This window comes from Bos indicus x Bos taurus, chromosome 3 (genome assembly GCF_003369695.1).
Source record: "Bos indicus x Bos taurus breed Angus x Brahman F1 hybrid chromosome 3, Bos_hybrid_MaternalHap_v2.0, whole genome shotgun sequence".
NCBI lineage: Eukaryota > Metazoa > Chordata > Mammalia > Artiodactyla > Bovidae > Bos > Bos indicus x Bos taurus.
In genome coordinates, this window is record NC_040078.1 from 36,062,916 (window position 1) to 36,084,049 (window position 21,134).

The window sequence follows — 21,134 nt, forward strand, 5'->3', positions numbered from 1 at the left end:
CTAAAACCACTACAAAAAAAAAAAAAAGACACAATAAGTGTTAGATCCCATTCATCTTTAGCCTTTTTTGTTTTGTTTTTTTCTCTAGGAAGCAGCCATGACTATCAAGGCTTTCCTTTTACTTATCATGTGATCTGTTTGTAATTTGATTGCTTTTTTAAATTTGTTGAGCCAGGTCCCATTGTTTTCAATGAAAATTTGAGGGCAGGTACCACCATTTACAATTTTATTATCTCACTGTGTGCCCTTACTGTGTGACAGAACTTAGGTTAAATATTGTTATATTATTTAATTCTCACAGATATTAAGGTAGATATAATTCTTATTTTCATTTTATGTGAGCAAATTGAGGTTGAGTAACTATTGGTACAGGGTTGACAGTTTTGCACAAAATATATTTAATTGTATCTATAAGGATTTACTCATTGCAGAAAGCAAAGAAGAACTAAAGAACCTCCTGATGAAAGAGAAAGAGGGGAGTGAAAAAGTTGACTTAAACTCAAAATTCGGAAAACTAAGATTATGGCATCTGGTCCCATCACTTTATGGCAAATAGATGGGGAAACAATGGAAACAGTGACAGACTTTATTTTGGGGGGCTCCAAAATTACTACAGATGGTGACTGCAGCCATGAAATTAAAAGACACTTGCTCCTTGGAAGAAAAGTTATGACCAACCTAGACAGCATATTAAAAAGCAGAGGCATTACTTTGCCAACAAAGGTCCATATAATCAAAGCTATGGTTTTTCCAGTAGTCATGTATGGACGTGAGAGTGGGACTATAAAGAAAGCTGAGCACTGAAGAACTGACGCTTTTGAACTGTGGTGTTGGAGAGGACTCTTGAGAGTCCCTTGGACTGCAAGGAGATCAAACTAGTCCATCCTAAAGGAAATCAGTCCTGAATAGTCATTGGAAGGACTGATGTTGAAGCTGAAACTCCAATACTTTGGCCACATGATGTGAAGAACTGTCTCATTGGAAAAGACCCTGATGCTGGAAAAGATGGAAGGCAGGAGGAAAAGGGGATGGCAGAGGATGAGATGGTTGGATGGCATCACCAACATGATGGACATGGGTTTGAGTAAGCTCCGGGAGTTGGTGATGGACAGGGAAGTCTGGCGTGCTGTAGTCCATGAGGTCGCAAAGAGTCGGATACGACTGAGCAACTGAACTGAACTAATAAGGATTTAGACACATTAGTTTCTAAGTTGCAAATATTACATTTTGTTTCATTATCTTTAAATTTCTGTCATTGCCCTTAACGTTCTCACTTCTTTATCCGAAGATTTAAAAAATTAAGAGACATTAATGCATTTAATAATCTCACACATTTTAAAAAGCATAACTGAATAAGACAATATCTTTGAGTAAAGAGGATAAAGTTATCAATAGGAATAAAGCAGTCATATTTTTATCTCTATAAACTTGCTTTCTCTCTGTCTTAGAGCTATTTTATCAAGAAAACTGCAACAAGGAAGTGGATTTTAAAAAATGGTAATTGGGAACCTGGTAAAATATATTTCAGAGTAATGCTAATCATGTGTGTCAAGATAAAGAAAATTAAGGTGGCTTAAGTTTTCAATTCTCTTCAGAAAAATCAATTATAAAGCAGTTACGCTGCTGACAGTAAACAATAAATCCCTGGATTTAGTTAATAAAAAAAAGCTTCCATTTTTTGAAAGTTTGTTTTTTCATTCAACAAAAGAAACTCATAACACTGATTCTTTTTGAGGAATAAGGGGCTGTTTACATCAAGTATCTTTAAATGCAGATGTATTCCCGATCTTAGTCTGCCTGTTGGAATCAGGAATCATTGCCATCTAGGAAATATATCGTCATAAAGTTGCCCAAGGTGTACGTACAATGCTCCTGGTATTGAAACTGAACAGGACCCTGTGGGGCTCCTGGGTACAAAAGCCTTTCTATATTCTGCATTTCTTGTCTGTAGGGAATGGGCTCTAGCCTCCATGACTTTCTCTGAGTTCCAAAGGGCAGATTCGAATAGTTGCTAATCAGAGAAGACAGAAGCTTCAGGTGGGCACCTCAGACCATTTGGCCATCCTGACAGACAACACTTGCTAATCAGGGAATGGAGGGGATGCAGAGACAAGGGAGAAGCAGCCAAGAAACAAGGAGCAGCCTTAGGGGCAGAGTCCTGGTTCCTCAACAGATACACATAACAATATTTTTGAGCTATTTACAGAACTAAAACCCAACAAATGGAAAATGTCAGCATTTTTCGCTTCAGAGAAGACCTCTTGAGACCAGATTAAAGGAGCGTGGGCCCTGCACACACCCGAATCTTGTCAGCAACCCCATCCTTGAATCACTGCTATGAAATTCCTCACCAAACCCTCCTGGGTTGGGACACACAGTTTACAAGGGCAGGAGCCTGGCAAAACAATAAAGCTATTCTTTCCTACTTCACTCAAAATTCTGTCTCCAAGATTTGATTCGGCACCGATGCACAGAGGATGAGTTTTCAGCATCAGCATTAGTTATGTGCCCTTCTGCCTCAAACTCTAAACAGGGATGGCAGACTGGAAACCAGTTTGCATCTCCCCTGAGGTTCAGAATATCCTGAGTCAGATTCATGGGTGGGTTAATCTCTCTGATAATATATAATTATTAAAACTGTAGCCCTCAGTCCTGGCTACATATTGTTACAGCGTAGAAAGTTGTGTAAAATACAGGTGCCAAGGTCCATCCCTGGAGAATCACACTTAAGTATTCTGGAGAAGGGCCAGCAGTAACTATTTCATTTCAATCTCAATTAACCTTTATATAGTCACTGAAATGTTCACAGTCTTGTCACTTTCTAGTTTCAGACGATTAGAATCTTGCTGTCATTCTTTCCCTTTTGTTCTCATAAAACCAATGACACAAAGGTTAAAGCCACCAAGAAAGGCAGTTTTTCAACAAGTGCAGCTCTGCTCATCACTTTTCAAATGAGCAATTAATAATTCATAACAATTAACTGAGTTATGAGTTTCTTTTTCAATATGTTTCTAAACATGAATAGATTAAATGGTAATTGCTATCAAATTTTATGTTCTAATTCATGTGTCCAATAAAAGTTTATCTTTGGGAACTCACTTTGTATTTCCCCTTGATATATTCATAACCAAATGCAATATACTGTATTAAAATATTTATTATTAACCTATCAAATATTAACCACTTTTAAATTATATGGATGAAAGAAAACAAATAGGCTACTTGTTTAAGTTTTCATGATTCTCTTTATTTTAATATGATTTGGATCTGTAGAATAATCCTGGTAAAAACTGGTGACAAGAGCTACAGTACGAGTTCCTGCCTCTTATTAACATTTTTCCAAGGCATATGTATGCCCTGGATTTTCCAGACGCCCTTATTCTATGAATGGATAACTGACAAAAACAAACAACAAACCGGGCTTTGAAGTCAAATTCCTAGGTTAAAGTTCACATGTATTATCTCATCCTCTGATTCTCAAACTTGAATATGCATAGGAACCACCTGGAAATCTTGTTAAAATGCAGATCTGTAAGTCTAGAATGAGGTCTGGGATTCTCCATTTCTAATAAATCCCCAAATGATGCTGATGATACTGAAGGATGTACAGAATGATCACACATTTAAGTTGTTAGAATCTAGATGACTGTGTGCAGGTTACCTAGCCTCTCTGAGCGTCAGTTCTTGTATCTGTAAAGTGAGGATAACCGCTAATAAGGTTTTATGCAAACTAAAAAGGCAATGTAAATGGCTTGGCAGAGTTAACTACATTCAGCGAGCACTCACTAAGTTGTGACCACTGTCGTCACTGCAATTAGGAGAGCTAAAGGGCTAAACTAGGATATCTCTAAGATGTCAACTCAGATATAAGATTTTAAGGTTATAGGTCACAGGTACCTATAATCAGAAAAGTGAGCTAGAAAAGTGATACTGGAAGTCGGTCTTCTCAGATGCCAAAACGTGAGGCACTGTCAGGTCTGACACCCATCTTGTATTCTCAGTCCTTATAAGAGGGCAGGGATGATACTATATTTGTCTCTTGGTGTTCAAATTTAGCAGAATTCCTGGCACATGTCTAGAACTGCTGCTGCTGCTAAGTCGCTTCAGTCGTGTCCGACTCTGTGCAACCCCATAGATGGCAGCCCACCAGGCTCCCCCGTCCCTGGGATTCTCCAGGCAAGAACACTGGAGTGGGTTGCCATTTCCTTCTCCAATGCATGAAAAGTGAAAAAAAAAGCGAAAAGTGAAAGTGAAGTCGCTCAGTTGTGTTCGACTCCTAGTGACCCCATGGACTGCAGCCTTCCAGGCTCCTACGTCCATGGGATCTTCCAGGCAAGAGTACTGGAGTGGGTGCCATCGCCTTCTCCGTCTAGAACTGCACTATTTGCTAAATGAGAGATCGTATACATATGAGTAAATGAGTGACTCTGTGAACAAATAAATGAATTAGGCAACCCAAAGTGGGTCTAGTTTGATGGGGAGAAGAATTCAAAAGATTTAGCAAGACTTTATTAAGCAGCCCTTCCGTTACTTTGGTTAAACTGAATTTAGTAATCAAAGATGACATAATGGGCAGAGTTTTTCTACCATGCATGGAATGATCTGATCTCATTCGTTGTATATGAAGAACATATGGAACACGGCTGATTTAACCATGTTATATTAGATGGGCCTATCAATAGGTGAAGCACAGTTTTCTCCATCACCAGACACCAGACAGCCTTTAGTAAAAATCTGATAGAAGTCATACATTATATGTCCATATGTAGCTTAGCATCCTTTGCAAAATCAGCAACTTTAATTTTCATTTTAAAGAAAGAACAGGCAGGTGGCGACTAAACATCTCATGGTGATTATTTTGTAAATGTGTAGAAATATTAAACCACCATGTTGTATACCTGGAGCTAACCCAGCGATACAGGTCAATTAAAAAATATGTAGACACTGATAGAAATACATAAATGATAGTTATTTCTGAGGGGTGGGAATTACGGGTGATTGCTAATTTTTACTTTTTTCTTTTACATATTTCTAGTTGTCTGCAGTGAATATGTATAGTTTATAATATTAGAAGGAAAACAGCCGCTGCTGCTGCTGCTAAGTCGCTTCAACTATGTCCGACTCTGTGCGACCCCATAGATGGCAGCCCACCAGGCTCCTCCGTCCTTAGGATTCTCCAGGCAAGAACACTGGAGTGGGTTGCCATTTCCTTCTCCAATGCATGCATGCATGCTAAGTCGCTTCAGTCGTGTCCGACTCTATGCAACCCTATGGACAGCAGCCCACCAGGCTCCTCTGTCCACAGGATTCTCTAGGCAAGAATACTGGAGTGGGTTGCCATTTCCCTCTCCAAGGAAAACAGCAAATGTCATTAAAATGAAAAAAAAAGAGAAAGAACAGAGGTGTGATATCTCAGGAAAGACCTCATAATATTATACATCTAAGTATCTTCCACATAAGTGCTAGTAAAAGCTAGATCAGTAAAATCACTGAAAATGCAGTGATTGTCATCTCTAAAACTGCCTCACTAATACATTGCCAAATTATTCTGGTAATTAGCCCTCCTGCAAACTCCCAAACTTTGTCTTTCTACATTCAAAATCTATGTGAACAATGTAGTTGTCCATATTATTGATTTTCATGATGAAGAATACAGATTAAGGTAAGACTAAGTCCATAGAGTCAATAATACTAATTAAAAAGAGGTCTAAGTGTGATTCTTAAAAATAATTGCATCGATATTTCATTATTTTTATAGTGTGTTGTCTTTGAGACATATGCTCATTTCCCCCAAAGAGTTGTAGCTTAGAAGAAATAACCACAATACATAATATTAATCCTACACTTTTGCAGAATATGGGAAGGAATATTGTTAAAAATACATCTTAGCAATTGTTCCTCTTTTAAAATACCCAGAGATGTCTGAACGATCTTGACTTTGAATTGTGATGATGAGCTGGGGACTGAGGTTGGATACAGACCATATGAACCATGTGTGGGTCTGAATTTCTGTGTATATAGGCCCGTTCCAGATGAAACCCAACTTTACTGGAATTTACATCAAAATAATCAATTGCCCTGTATTTATGCATGACTCTTCTCCACACCTTGCAGCAACAGATAACTGAAGGTTGACTGTAATTTTTAAAAACAGAAAACCTGACAAAGAGGAGATGGAAAGCATGTGGTACTTAAATTGAGATGGGGCATGACATTCCATCCCTGTAGGTAGAGCTTTATGATTTAGAATGCCCTGGGTTCAATAGATTTGGCAATGCTCACAAGAGCGTTAGACAGAAAAGGCAGGGGTTCACAGTACTGATAAGCACTGTATTCAGAATAATTACCTCTGATATCAAAGTTGATGGTAAAAAAATAAATCTTGTATGTATGTTCTCTATGTATTTTTTTTCCCAGTGCCCTTGATGTTGTAGCCAATATTATTGCTGTGATTCTCCCTCAGCAGAGGTTTTTGCTGATATTCAAGGTGACGGGTTGTTCCTGCAGAATGCAACAGAACGATTCCTCACACCAACATGAGCAATCCTGATTGCATTATAGCCACCCTGACTTCACTTTCATTAGTTGCTGATTGTACTAAATTGATGCGAAATTGACTCGGCTGGCTGGTAAGTCTTTAAACAGTTGGCACTATGTCTGTGATCTTGCTCTGGAAATTATATGGTCAAAGCCTTCATGTTTCTGAAAATTCTACCTTTTTTCTTAAGGTCAATTAGGGCCTTGTGAATATGAATTAATTAGACAAACTCTCTGTGATACTCATATCAAGACAGAGGACACACTTTAATGAAATGCAAGGTTTTTTTTTTTTTCTTATTGTTCTCTTTTGCTTCCTGCTTCATATTATCTCCATTTTATTTAAGAGGTCTTCTATTTCTTCATTTTTAACTGCTGTCTGAGCTTAAAATAAACCAAACTACATTCTGCAATCTGAATCCAGTCTGTGTCCTGTCTACTATGGCCTATGAACTAAGAATGGATTTCATGTTTTGTTAGTGATTGAAAAAAATCAAAAGAATAATAATTCATGGCATGTGAAATTAAAATTAAATTTTAATTACAAAATTAAAATTTAAAGGTCAGCAAATAAAGTTTTAATGGAACACAGACACATTCATTTCAGTGTCATCTATTTGGGGCTACAACAGCAGAATTGAATAGTTGCAACGAAGACTGTATGGCCCAGGAAACTTAAAATAATTACTGTCTGGCCCTTACAAAAACAGTTCACTGACTCTTGGAATAAATCACCAAAGCCTCTGTCTCCATCTGCAAAGTAAAAATTATAAAATCCTAAGGATGCTATGCTGTGTGCTGTGCTAAGTCGCTTCAGTCATGTCCAACTCTTTGCGACACTTTAAACTGTAGCCCGCCAGGCTCCTCTGTCCATGGAATTCTCCATGCAAGAATACTAGAGTGGGTTGGCATGCCCTCCTCCAGGGGATCTTCCTGACCCAGGGGTCAAACCTGCATCTCTTACATCTCCTATATTGGCAAGGTGGGTTCTTTACCACTAGAGCTACCTGGGAAACCCAAGAATGTTCTCAGCAAACTCAATTAGCAATAAATATTCACTATTAACTATTAACTGGTTTGCCACTTATTAGGTGTTTGGCTCAGAAGCATCACCCTTTATAAGTCTCAGTTTTGCTGTCTATAAAATAAGGGGAAAAATTATCTCCCTGGTAAAATGAGGTAGTACGTACATGTTCCTGACACAAAATACACAATAAATAATTTCTTTATTTTATATTACTTATTATTTCTCAGCAATTGATCCATATGGAAACATATGGGACCATTTTTGAGACTTCAGGATGATAGAATTTCAGATCAAGAAAAAGCCTTAGAACATCCAAACCATGTCTAAGATTTCACAGGAGGAGGTGCAATGAAAAGTCTGCGGTGGTCCAGCAAACAGTGCTTTAAGAGGTGGAGACAGTGATACCCAGATCAAGTCACTGTGCTGACTCCTAGACTTTAGTTATCAGGCACCCCCCATCCTGGTTTATCTGTGGCTCCTATACCTCGGAATTCTGTTCTTACAGTGGCTGAGGACTGGCCCTTCATTTAAATGAACACAATTCCCCTATAAGTTTCAAACAGGTTGGCACTTTTTCAACTGAGCTGATTTTCACACTTAGACATTTTCTTTATACATGTAATTTTAGAACACATTCACTAGGGTGTAAAGAATGGCTCATGGTGAAACTCCACTTGTGCACTGTCTAAAGTAAGGAGAGAACTTCATGCATTGTGTTTCTGCTTGGCCTTCTGATCATCTCATTGTCAGAAACGTCCAGGCTGCTGCTTTGATTCTGGGCTACTCATCGATACTTTACCTGAATTTCTTCATAAGCTTTGGCATTTCAGATAACATTCACTATTAAACTTGGATGGTTCTACAGTGTGAAATGGTAAAATCTGTGCATACTTGTCATTGTTAATATTCTCTTCAAATAAAGGAGTAAAAATTAGCATGGACCGCGAAGTAAATATGCAAAGTTGCTTAGCCAGGTCAGAACTGGGGCCCTCTCTCAGCTGATCACAGGTTAGCAGAGTAGTAGGCAAACCTCAGAATGTCAGGAGGGAGCCTGGAATTGCTTTTAGTATGTCTACTATTTGTTTTTGTCCTATGCCAAGCTTCAGCAATTCAAGAGCACTGGGATTTGAATGTATTCGGATATGATCCTACTGTGAAGGGCATTCTGAACAACTCACTTCTTTCAGCCTGCCTCATCAGCCATTGCTTCTGTGGTTGTTCCAAATGAGCCATTAGTGGTGTGAAGCATTAAAGCACTTTCCACCGCACAGGCGTAAACCCTGACTTTTCTGCTCATGGTGGCATTGGGCCCCTGATGTATTAGAGGTCGGTGGGCTTTTCCTACCAATCCCAAATTAAAGTTATATTAGGAATGAATGGAAAACAGAATTGTCACTGGAAAGTGATGGGCATTAGCATGACTGAGTGGTGTGGTGCCGTTCTGCTGAATCAGGAGAAATTTCACAACTGCAAGCAACCCTGGGTTTACTCTTCTAGTTAACAAAATGAACCATCTCCCCTCAGGAGGACAACCCAGCATATTTGTAATGCCTACAAATTGCCACCTTCTATCTTCTTTCTAATATTTTCCTTTTTAAATTATCTCCGGGAGGCTCCTACTGGTTCTATTTAACAAGCACTTCTTTCCCACCCTTAGGAGTTGAAAACAGTAACATCAAGTGCCCTTCCAAGTATTTATTTTTCATCACTGTTATGTATGTGGTACTCAGCCAGGGAAATGAGACTAGCGTTCAAATTGATAGCAAGGAAATTAAAAACTTGGATTCAGTGATGCCATTCATTTTTAGCAGTAGACATATAAGAGCCCAATGAGTGAAGTCATGTGTCTAGGACTGAAAATACTCTGAAGCATCACAGACATTCCTCTTTAAGTGATATGCCACCTGTCAATGGATTCAACATGTGAGGTCAGCTGATGAAATGTGAACTGGACATTTCAATGGAACACAGCAACTAGCAAGAGACTGCAACCACAGCAACTGAAAAATTACAAGTTAGGTTCAAGGCATTTGCCCAAGGAAGTAAAATCTTCATATCAGAGAAGCAACTGGAAGCATCATTTTAATGATCACAAGTTGTCAGGATTGTAGAAATTAATCTCATAGGAAAAAAAATAAGAAAGAAAAATAAATCCCCTTGAACAATGGTAGCAGAAAAGCTATGATGGGAACCTATTAATCTCCAGGAAACAGAAGTTATGTAAGCCTTAAATCTGATTCATAGAAATCAGAACTGAGGACTGAGAACATGACTAGTGAGAGTATAAGAGTCTGTCTGTTGGTAGAGAGATTATAGAGGGAAGCTGAGAGGCCAAACTGCGGTTCTTAACACAAACTAGCTGTGTCTCTCATTCTACTTCCTTTCTGCCCCCGCAAACTTGGTCTGAAAGTCAGAGCTGGAAGCTTGGAGAGGCCCTAGAGGTCTTTTCACTTGAATTCTCTTTTAAGCAGAAACTCTCCAACAAGCATCATTCATAGGAGCTCATTCAGCTTCTGTGTGAGCTTTTCCAGAGTCTGGGGATTTATCATAACCCAAGGCATCATCCTGCATATTCTCAGACAGCTGGAGAGAATAATTTTTGGAAAATGCTAAGCTGAAACATCTTTCTCTTTCTACCCACTGGTCCTTATTCTATCTTCCTGAACCAACAAGTCTACCTGTTACATAACAGCCCTCCAAACACTAGTTGACATCTATAAGATGTTAAGCCACATGCTTACCAAACTGTTTAAACTCTTTCAAATGAAGAAATCCTTCATCAAAGACAAAACTCTCCTATATCACTGCTTTGTTCAAATGTTTTGTTTTGTTTTTTTTTCCCAGTGACTGGACTCTTGCTATGGGCTGTCCAGTGAATGTTTCAGGGGAACTATAACCATTTTGGTCCTTGTTCAGTCTAAAATTATGTTAGTGTCTTTGCCACTCACGACAAAATGTTATCTGAAATTGAACATCTTTGCCACTTGAACAACTTGTTAACACAGTTCTACACCATTCTACATTTTTGCAGTTTGTTTTTATAGCCTCAATTTGCAGCACAGTATCTAGCATATAGTCAGGACTTAATAAATGTTCACCAAAACTTCATAAGAAATCCTTATACAGTCACGATGGTTAGTATAGAAGTCTCCCATTTTTCTCTAGGTAGTCTATTGGAAACAATGCATGATTTTATTTAAAAAATTAACATGTGTGTTTGTGTTTTAAAGAGGGTCTAAGATTTTATTTTTCCCCCCAACAACATTTTGTATTTTTCTTAAAGTTCAGGACAATATCTCTCAAAGGCCTTTAATAGCATTGCTCTCTTATGTGACATTGTCATCTCCCTACTATCAATAAGTGGTATAAATAGCTTCCTGACTGCTTCTTCCACTCTTTTGGGTAAAGAAATTCTCATCAATGCAGTCAACAATTAGCAGGACACATCTTTTAGCAGATATCTTGATATGTGAGGGCTTCCCTGGTGGTTCAGATGGTAAAAAATCTGCCTGTGCAATGTAGGAAACCCGGGTTTGATCCCTGGATCAGAAAGATCCCCTGGAGAAGGGAACAGCTACCTACTTCAGTATTCTTGCCTGGAGAATTCCATGGACAGAGGAGCCTGGCAGGTTACAGGCCATGGGGTCGCAAAGAGTCGGACACAACTGAATGGCCAGCACACACATTTTTGATATGTGAATACCCCTATTTGGAATACTACAAAGCATTTAGATTTCCTAATTTGGCTTTGGACAATATCTATATCCTCTAAATGGTTGTACAGTCTATGAAACACTCACAATACTTTTTCTATAAGATCTTTGATCTTCACTGAAAAATATTTCAGTCTCTAATTCACAGTGCAAGGCTATATCTTCTTGACATACATCACTCTTTTCTAACCATATTATGTATTTCCTTCAAAGTTTTACCTTTGAATATCTTTATTCCAAATAGGAATTACATTCCAACTCCATGACACCTGCATATTCATCGCTGTCATTAAAAGCTGGCATTCTTGATGATAATTGTGGTAGGCAGAGAAAAATATCTCCCCAAAGATGTCTATATCTGAATTCCCGGAACCTGTTCCCTTACATGACAAAAGGGATGCGATTAAATTAAGGGATTTCAGATGGGAAGATTATCCTAGATTATCTGTGTGTTTCCATTCTAATCACATGGGTCCTTAAAAGTAGAGACTGTGTCCAGGCTGCGGTTAGAGAAAGATATAGTGACAGAAGAAAAGGCACAGAGAAATGGGAAGTTTATGGCTTTGAAGGGTGAAGAACAGGGCCACGAGGAACAGAGTGCAGGTGGCATCCAGAAGACAGAAAGGCAAGGAAGCAGACTTTCCCCTTACAGCCTGACTGGAATACAGCCCTGCCAACACCTTGATCTTAGCCCAGGGAGACCGTTGTTTGGCTTCTAAATACAGACCTGTAAGATGATAAATTTGTGTTGTTCTGAGCTACTAAATATGTGGTAATTGGTGATAATTTTCTAAGCAGCAGTAAAAACAAACAGACTTATTATGCATTCTCCGGAAGGCATACACCTAAGCAAAGGAATTCCATTCCCCAACTTTCATTTTTCTCCTAAGAATAATTGTTGCCCTTTTAAAAATTTTGTGGTTTGCCGCAATTTCTGGTTTTACAGTTTTACAAGACCATTTTTACTATATTCCGATCAAATTTAATTAGAAACTCTTCTTGATCAGACCATTGAGCTTCCTACTAAACACATGTTTTTTTGTTCTTGGTAATAGATGTACTGATCCCTTCCAAGAACACATATCTTGATACTCTAGGCCATGACCCAGCAACTGACTCTCAGCCTTCCCCTTGCTGTGTATGCTTCGTTCTTGATTTCCTATATCTTCCAAAATCTTAACATTTAGCTATGTCACAAAATATTTTAACTTTAATCCAAATATTCACACTGTAAGTTCTCCTGAAAGCACCATTAGTATCCATACAAATTAGGTAACAACGTGGGGAAATTGGTGGCTTTAATATTATCTGATATTCCAATGTAGCTTATACTTTCTTCAGGAAGACAATACATCTCTTCATCAGCCCCACTGGTTCTGTGTGTAGGAATTTCCATTTCATCTTCCAAACAACAACAAAAAAACCACCTTCCTTATGTCTAGTCTTCCTGGCACCCTTAACAAGTGTTTCGTTATTTTCTAACACATGTTAACCAACCACATTTTATGTGAAACATGAAATGTTACTTTTTCTTTAGAAGGTTCATCTTTATTCTCTGGTGGATTTCAAAGAGGTGCATAAAAAAAGAATCTCTCCTCAATCTTATTCTTCTGTGGAGCAACCGTAAGACTAAGTTCGATTCTGCCCGTCCTCCTTGACGTCTTTATATTTCTGCACTCTTTCCTGAACCACGTGCTCCATGCTGCCTGACGTCCATTCATTCTGGAGGGTTTCAAGTGTTTCCCCTTTTGGCAGAGAGACCAGTTTACATTTATGGCGCCTACAACCAGTGGCCCCTCAGGCAGAAAGGTCACTGAGGAGCCTAAAGCTCTTCATGTCCCCAGGTGAAGACATGCAATTACTTTAGGGGTCACCTTTGTTTCAATCACTTGAATTAGTCTTGGGTCTGAGCAAGGGATTTTTAGAATCCCCTAGGTCAACAGTTTGATACTCAGTAGTGGCCATTCTTATCACACTTTCTGCACTATCACTCTACAATTAGCGTTAAACATGGGTTCTTAAAAAAAACAAACATGTTCTTGACACATCAACTTGTACCTGGAAACTAATAATAACTGAGATCTTACTATGTACCATGAGCTCCACATTCATTATTTTCCATATGTGTTAGGTTCTAGTTTTATCACAATTTTTACATGAAAAATTAAGTTTAGGGAGTCCAAGTACTTTCTGCTAAGTCCTGTGGGTAGTAAGGCATGGAGATGGAATTCAGACTTGGGTCTGTATGACTCCAGAGCTGAAGTGTGTGCTCATTTGGTTCTATTCATAGGATGTAAGCAACGGTGTGAGGAACTGAATCTCTTTATTTTCTTGTACTTGTATTTTCCCAAGTACAAGTCCTGTGGGACTGCAGTTCCACACTGCTCCTCTTGTCAGTCCTCTGGGAGACTGGAACCCTGTGTCTGGATGCCTTGGACTCTGTCCTGATCCTTACGACAGCTCCTCCCTGGTCCTGACTCCCTAAATGTGCAGCTAATCCCTGCTCATTGCTGCCAAGGCCACCATCAGCCCTACTTGAACACTACGTTTTTCCTTCCTTGGTTTCTCATTGCAGGTCACTCTCACTGCCACTAACAGTGTGGCCAACCCAAGGGTGGTCCAACTTAGGGCAAACAGAAGCATGTGTGCGTGCACATGAGATGTGAGAGGCGGCTGGGAAGGGAAGAGAGCAAAACAGATTGACCTGAGGGGCATTTCTGAATGCATTCATGTATGTGCAGACATAGCAGTGATATGAAAAATACTTATCGGCCTACAAGCACTAACTAATTAGTATGGATACCTGCTCTAGTATTGGAGCAGGTGCTGAAGGCAAACCACTTTGACAAGTATTATCCTGTTAGATTTTGAGGATATCTAAGAGATTCCAGGGGAGCACTTAGGGGTCTCAATGCAATAGTCATTGACCAACTGGCAAAAGGATTTCTATATTTTAACATAGAATATCAGCCCTGTGTAGCTGGGTTGAGGGAAGGAAAGATTTCAGACTGAGATAAAATTATTGTGTGCTCAAAGGTGTATCTGAAGTCTGTAAATTTATATAGTAAATCCTGTCTCACCCTGTCCCAGTCCGTCCTTTACAGAGCAGTCAGAATAATCTTTCTAAAGCAGAATTGTATCCTCTCCTCTGCTTGAAACTGTATGGTGGATCCCATATCACCCCTGCAGGAAGGTCCTCACTTCTCTTCCCTGATGAGATAAAACTTCTTAGGTTGGCGTTCAAGACACTACCTGATCTGGTCTATGGTTGTTTTTTCAACATTTTACCCCCATCCCACCACAAACAACACACACACAACATGCATACTCCTTACCCTCTAATCATATCAATACCTTTTGATATTTCTGAAGCACAGCATGTTAGCTCATGTACTCTTTTTGCCCAAGAAGTTCCATCCAGGAAAGCTTTTACTAATACTAAAGACTCAAAATGTCTTCCTCTCTAGGATGCCTTACATCCCATCTGGGCTTCCCTAAAGGCATGCACATAGCACTTGGTCTGATTACCTTCTAACTGTTGGGTGCATGTCAGCTTCTCACTCCAGATTATGAACTTCACATCCACATGCCCAGAACAGCTATCTCTCTTTATCCTTTAGCCTCTACTGCTAGTTCAATACCTAATTTATAGTAGTTATTCAAGAAATACTCATGAGGGTAAAGTATTTACTCCTGTAATCTCACTGATCTACTTAACTAGAACTAGGAGTTGAGGCACAGAGCATTTTGTACATTATATAGCACTTACGTGGTACATCCATGCCTAAATCCAGCCTTCTAATTCCAGAAGAAGAAATCTGATGACATTATATCTTTTTATAATACTCCAGAAATTAACACAGAAAAATCAAGTTAGGCCTTTTTGGGGCATACGTTTCTTCTAAGGCTGGATTTGTTTACTTTCTCTACAATATCTTTCGCTGATTACACTTCAGGAACTCATTCATTAGGTCCTGCTGCAGCAGGTAGCTAACATGAGACTTTCCCTTTGGAAAGGCGCGTCTTCATTATAAAGTCTCTCATTCCCTACGCTTTGAGTCTTCATGCTGGTCCCTCCTCTGTCTGTCTTTCTCTCCTCCTGACTGCTGGCCTTCTGTGGGCCTCTATATCTAGATGACAACTATCTCCTCAGTCCTGGATCCTCACGTTGTTTTGGGCTTCCCACACTCATTCAGATCCTTAAAATGCTTCCTGGGAACCTACAGTGTGTATAACTTTCAAACAATGACCGTATCCAGAGCTTATGTACAGAAGTGCTGCCTGACTTCTGACACTATTTGACTCTTTTAATGACTCTCCAGTATGGTGAGAGATGCTCACTCTCCAGCTTCTAGATCCCTTCCTAACCTTGACCTGCTCAAAGCCCAATTTCTCAGTTATCACCACAATTTACTGATGCCCATGGCATTAGTATGGTAACAAATTTCACTTTGGCTTTATAATATGCAGAACTGTAGCCTCCAGATAACTATACATTTCACAAGTAGCAGGTAAAATATTCTGTTCACCCCGGTAGAAACTGGCTTTAGATAGTTCCTGCATGCTGACATTTTTTTTTTTTTTTTCAAGTGAAAACTAAGCAAAAACTCTCTAGAGCTGTGCTGTCCAATATGGTAGACATATGTGTCTATTAAGCCTTGCAATATGGCTAGTTCTAATTGAGGTATTCTGTAAGCAGTAAACATCTGATTTCAAAAGCTCTGAAAAAGTGAAATATATCCTTAATAATGTAACATTAGTTCTATGTTGAAATGATAATATTTCAGGGTTTTTTTTGATAAAATAATTTGTTAAAATCCACCTCTATTTATTTTTACTTTTTAAATGTGGATAACAAAATATTTCAAGTTACATGCTTACATGATTTTCTATCGGGCTGCACTCTCCAGAGGCTCTGTCTGGTGGCTCTTTAATATTAGTAAGCTGACTGTGTACAGATAGAATGGAAAGCTAGCACAGAATTAAAAAGCAGAAAAGGTTGTGAATGACAGAAGGAAGCTTCTGCTCAGATTTTTAAATTTCTGTTCCCAGAATACACCGACATGCCACCTGCCTTGACAAGCTTTTAAGAAGGTCTGATAATCCTCAGAAAAATGAAGTTGAACCAAATGGCATCTGTGTAAAGCTCACTGCATGGTGCCTAACCTCAGAGGCTTAAAATCAACATTGATTTTCATCATTTATTTTATCCTGGCATTTAAATGTCCCTTAGATTTATTACCTTTAGGTTTTTGGTTCAGAGGCAGTGATGGGTATGATACAAGGGTGATAATAAGTTATGTAGATACCATTTAATTTATGAACTCTGGAGCTCCAGGGTAGTTCAAGAAATATATTAACCACATACACATCACCCTTCATTCTGCGGTAAGGATTTCTAAGCTGGGTCCCTATTGTGCCACTTAATTTATGGTCTGGCCAGGTACATGGATCTGCATACAATATTTCAATATAAGTTGCTCCAACCATCAGAAGAAACGAAGATGGGCTTCAAAGGAGCCGGCTGGACAGCTGATGGATTGCTCTCTCTCTCCTATATGTAGGCTGGGGCATTAAGTAGTTTTTAAAGCTTGTCAGCGGTTTGGGTCTTTTTCTGCTCTGAGAAGCTGCACGCACCAGCCTCGACAAGCAGAATCAGCCATGCTGCAGCAGGCAGAGGGCAGCTCCCAGAGTTACTTACGTTGACAGCCGTAGTGCCAGGAATTTCCCGGCAGGCACTCATCACACTTAGGCCCTGTTGTTCCAGTCTTACACTCACAAAATCCTGAGCCATTACAACGATCATGGACTGAGCCCAAAGGGTTACAATAACACTCTGTAGAAACAAGACAACACACAGGCTGGAGACAAGTCCACATGGCTTATAAGTTATCAATACAGGAGCGTCACTTACTTAAATGGATCACTTACAGAAAGATGTCCACTAATGAAATGCTTTGGCAAATATGGCTATTTCAGATCCATTTATTTATTTGCTCAGCCTTCCATGATAGCATTTTTATGTTATGGGAGGAAATCAGTTGAAAACTTCTAAGGAAATAAGACATCATGCTCTTCCCTGCTAACAGATTATAATGGAGGTTCCGTTTGTTAGGGCATTTTTAGATGGTTTAATGAATGCCATGAGAAGTTTGTGTATCAAGGATAAATCAATATGCCATCAGTGTAAAATCTGTTTTAAATTATTCAAACGAGCCTATCTGTTACACTCAATATTTGAGAACTGCTGAACATTGTAAAAGTGCAATATGAATGCACTTTGTTCATTCAAAGGCAGTTTTACTTTATGATTTGGGATGGTGCATTATATATATATTCATACTGTGTTGCAATCAGCCTTTAGATATTGTATCTGCTAGGCATGTTAGTATAGTTTTATGTAACTTAGATTAACAATCATGGAAGAAAAATGAATTTTGTAATCCTAAATAAATTTCAACGTATGCACACTTTGAGACTCATATCATTATAATGTCTGTGGACAGAAAAATATAACTTTGTGTAATAAAAAGTAAATAGAATAATTTCTGGATTCCCCACATAGTATTATGCAGGATATTTTTACTTCTGAAGCTCTGCTTTGCTTAAAGGGTGAATTAAAAATGAGAATTCCTTAGGCTTCCATTAGCTAAGAAAGCTAACAGCAGTTAGTTTGAAGCTTTTGGAATGTGTAAGCTGAAGTTTCTTTCTTTGTAATCCCACTGTATAATACTGGGCAAGTTATTATGCCCCTCTGTGTCTTGATTTCTCTTATTTTAAAATGGTATCACTAAGAGATTTTCATGTTAAAAATCAAATAAAATCACATCAAGCAACTAACCAAGCAGCCAACTACAAGAAACCCTGAGAATTTTAGTTTAGTATCTTTAAGTTTAGTGTCTTAAATTGGAAATGGAGATTAAGGGTTTACTGTTATATAGATAGGTCTAGAGGTGTGGTTCTGTCATAGGAACTAACCAGATAATTTCTTCAAAGACTGTGGAGTACCTTGGAATCATTATTTAGTTCATGTTAAGGGAATTTTGAAGTTCAGCACTCTTAAGATATAAACATTTGTGAGGCTGACATACATAGGTAAAACTAAAACTAAATAAAGTCTAAATTGCTCTCTCCTTGTCTGGCTTGATTTATTAATTGGAGTTTTATTTTAAATTGGTGTTTTCTATTTTAATGTGTGGTGGTGGTGGTTTAGTTGCTAAGTGGTGTCTGATGCTTGCAACCCCATGGACGGTAGCCTGCCAGGCTCCTCTGTCCATGGGATTCTCCAGACTAGAATACTGGAGTGGGCTGCCATTTCCTTCTTCAGGGAATCCTCCCGATCCAGGAATCAAACCCAAGTCTTCTGAATTGCAGGCAAATTCTTTACCGACTGAGCTACAAGGGAAGCCCATGTATGTATGACAGTTGTTTAAAAAATTTTTAGATAGAAATTTTGTTGTGACTTTTAAAATGTTTATATATATATATAAAATCTATATATAAAACATACATATATATATACACACACACATAGCTATAGCAAAACTACTATGTTTCTTACTATTTAAAGTATGTAAGTTGACAATGGACCACCAGCATTTTGTAAGACAGGGAGTAGAGTCACATCTGGTCAATGTGAATTCACATACTATGCCAGTATGTTAGCCTGTAACAACTGATTAATATAAGGTTTGAGATGTAAAAAATGTAAAATTAAAACAAATGTGGAGCATCTGAACCACAGCACACCTCAGTGGTTGCCATATGAAAGGTGGTAGGTGTAATGCACTCGGTCATGAAAATTAGTGACAAAGAGAGGTGGGGTCTACTCTACATTACATACAAAGTAATTTAGTTTTTTTTTTTTTTTTTTTAAACTTTACATAATTGTATTAGTTTTGCCAAATATCAAAATGAATCCACCACAAAAAGTAATTTAGTTTAAAAATACCATTTCTGGAACTCAAGTCAATGGTAAGTGTTGCAGTGATGAGGATAGCCTTGGGCAATTATATTTTATTCCTTGCAACTAGGAAGGATATGTAGGACTACTAAACTAAAAAACATGAAATGCTTTAGAAGTCTGATTAAAAAGTTGTACTACAATTGATTTATAGGTATTAGAAGTGTCTTGGGTTTGTTTTGTTTTATAGAATGTGCTCTGACTACCTGATCTTGGGTTTCCAGGGGAATGAAAACAATAATACATCATAACTGAAGATGTGTTTAGTAGCAAATGCTGAGCCCTGCATTTCACTCTGATGTCAAGCTTGTTATCAGGGATTATTAGCAGTGATTACCCAAGGTCAGAAGCCACCTATCCAGCTTCCTGCTTAAATACTCGAGTTTATATGAAACAGAAGCATGCAAGGATGCCATTTTCATGGAACTGCTGCATCACACATGCATCTTTGGAAACATGGCTGGCATGGAATTTGTATGAAAATGGGTAAATCTGCCAAGAATCACAAAGCAGCGATTACTGTGACAACATGGAATAGCCTGCACTTTATATTTACCATAATATAAAATGATGCAAATAGTTTAAGACATCTATTTCAACACAGTCGTTATTTTGTCAAAGATAGGTGCTGTTCCCTCAAAACCAGGGTGGTGGATTTCATTGCCAATTGTCAAAGAAATGGCAAATGCCTTTTTCCCCCTTAACTATTAAGGTGGCTTCGATGAAGTTCAAATTTGCAGAGATTAGTGCCTAATTCTGCGAAAGTGAATTCGGTAAACATCCATTCATTTTCATTAGTGCTTTCTATACAAAGTGGTATTAAAATTACCTCTCAATTACTTGTGGTGTATCTTCTCAAATTTAATTCTTAGTCCTACTGCAAGCCCTTTTAGGGAACTTAAATGTAGAAAACAGCAACTAGATTCCTGCTGCCCTATAGGGCGAATCTTGGTAATGGAGCCACAGGCTTCCGATGGCCTTCAGAGAGGAAACCCAAGCCTCAGCCTCGTGCTCTGGCAGCCTGATGGCTCTACCCTTGGCCCCTCAAGTGGGAAAAGTGGAATCTATAGGTCTTTAAGGAAGCTGTTGAATGTTTACAGGGACTAAAGAGACTGTAGCATATACAAGCTAATCAAATTTTTCAGTTCAGTCTTTAAAACAGTTTTACTTCTTAGGAAAAGGGCAACAATTTAAAGAATTTGGATATGTGAAGGGGATATTGTAGCTAATTTTAATGGTATATAAAAATACTCATATTTGTATTTACTGATGACTTTACTTGTTTGAAGAGTATAAAATACTGCATAGGGATATATTTACCTCGGTAAAATAAAACCTTTCTAAGGTTTATAATTTTAATTAACAAACTTTCTAGAAAGGGAGAAAACAAGTGCTCTTCATTTTTTTTTAAGTAGAAATAAAGAGAATAATGTATATTAAGCTTTCTATTCATCTCTATTTTACATGATTTAAAAGACAAAAGCTGAGTGGCTAGTTTCTTGTCTGTGTATAATCAAATATGGATTTACAACAGAACTATGCCTCTTAGAACTTGATAAGAGTGCTGATTTTGTAGTTCACAGATTACTTTAGAATAGGAAAAGGGGAAGACATCATTAGAATAGAGTACTCTGAGTAAAAATATTGGGATGTTGTTAAGTTACCTGCTATGAGAAATTTTATGAAATAAAATCTTTTCTTGTAAGGTCTTTTTATTTGATTTATTTAAAATAATATGAAATTGCTATTGTAAAACATTTACTCCTTATTGTAATGTTTTGTGTCTTGAAAAAACTTATTAGGTTTTATTCCCGCGTTCCCGTGTTCCTATTTATTTTACCTTTCCACTTGTTTCCACATTTATAGTATGACATTTATATATTTTTACAAATGA

The 21,134-nt window shown here is 38.2% G+C and overlaps 1 protein-coding gene across 10 annotated transcripts in view; it reads right to left on the reverse strand.

Moving 5' to 3' along the window:
• The window catches only part of NTNG1 (netrin G1), a 369,174-nt gene that overhangs the window by 36,351 nt on the left and 311,689 nt on the right, over window positions 1-21,134 (reverse strand). For 6 of the 10 annotated variants that reach the window (XM_027536349.1, XM_027536355.1, XM_027536348.1 and 3 more), the window contains one exon: window positions 16,979-17,113. The exons of the other annotated variants lie outside the window; for them this stretch is intronic. In XM_027536349.1, the coding sequence (XP_027392150.1) occupies window positions 16,979-17,113 (135 nt within the window). The remainder of the gene's footprint in view (window positions 1-16,978; window positions 17,114-21,134) is intronic. 10 annotated transcript variants of the gene reach the window in all.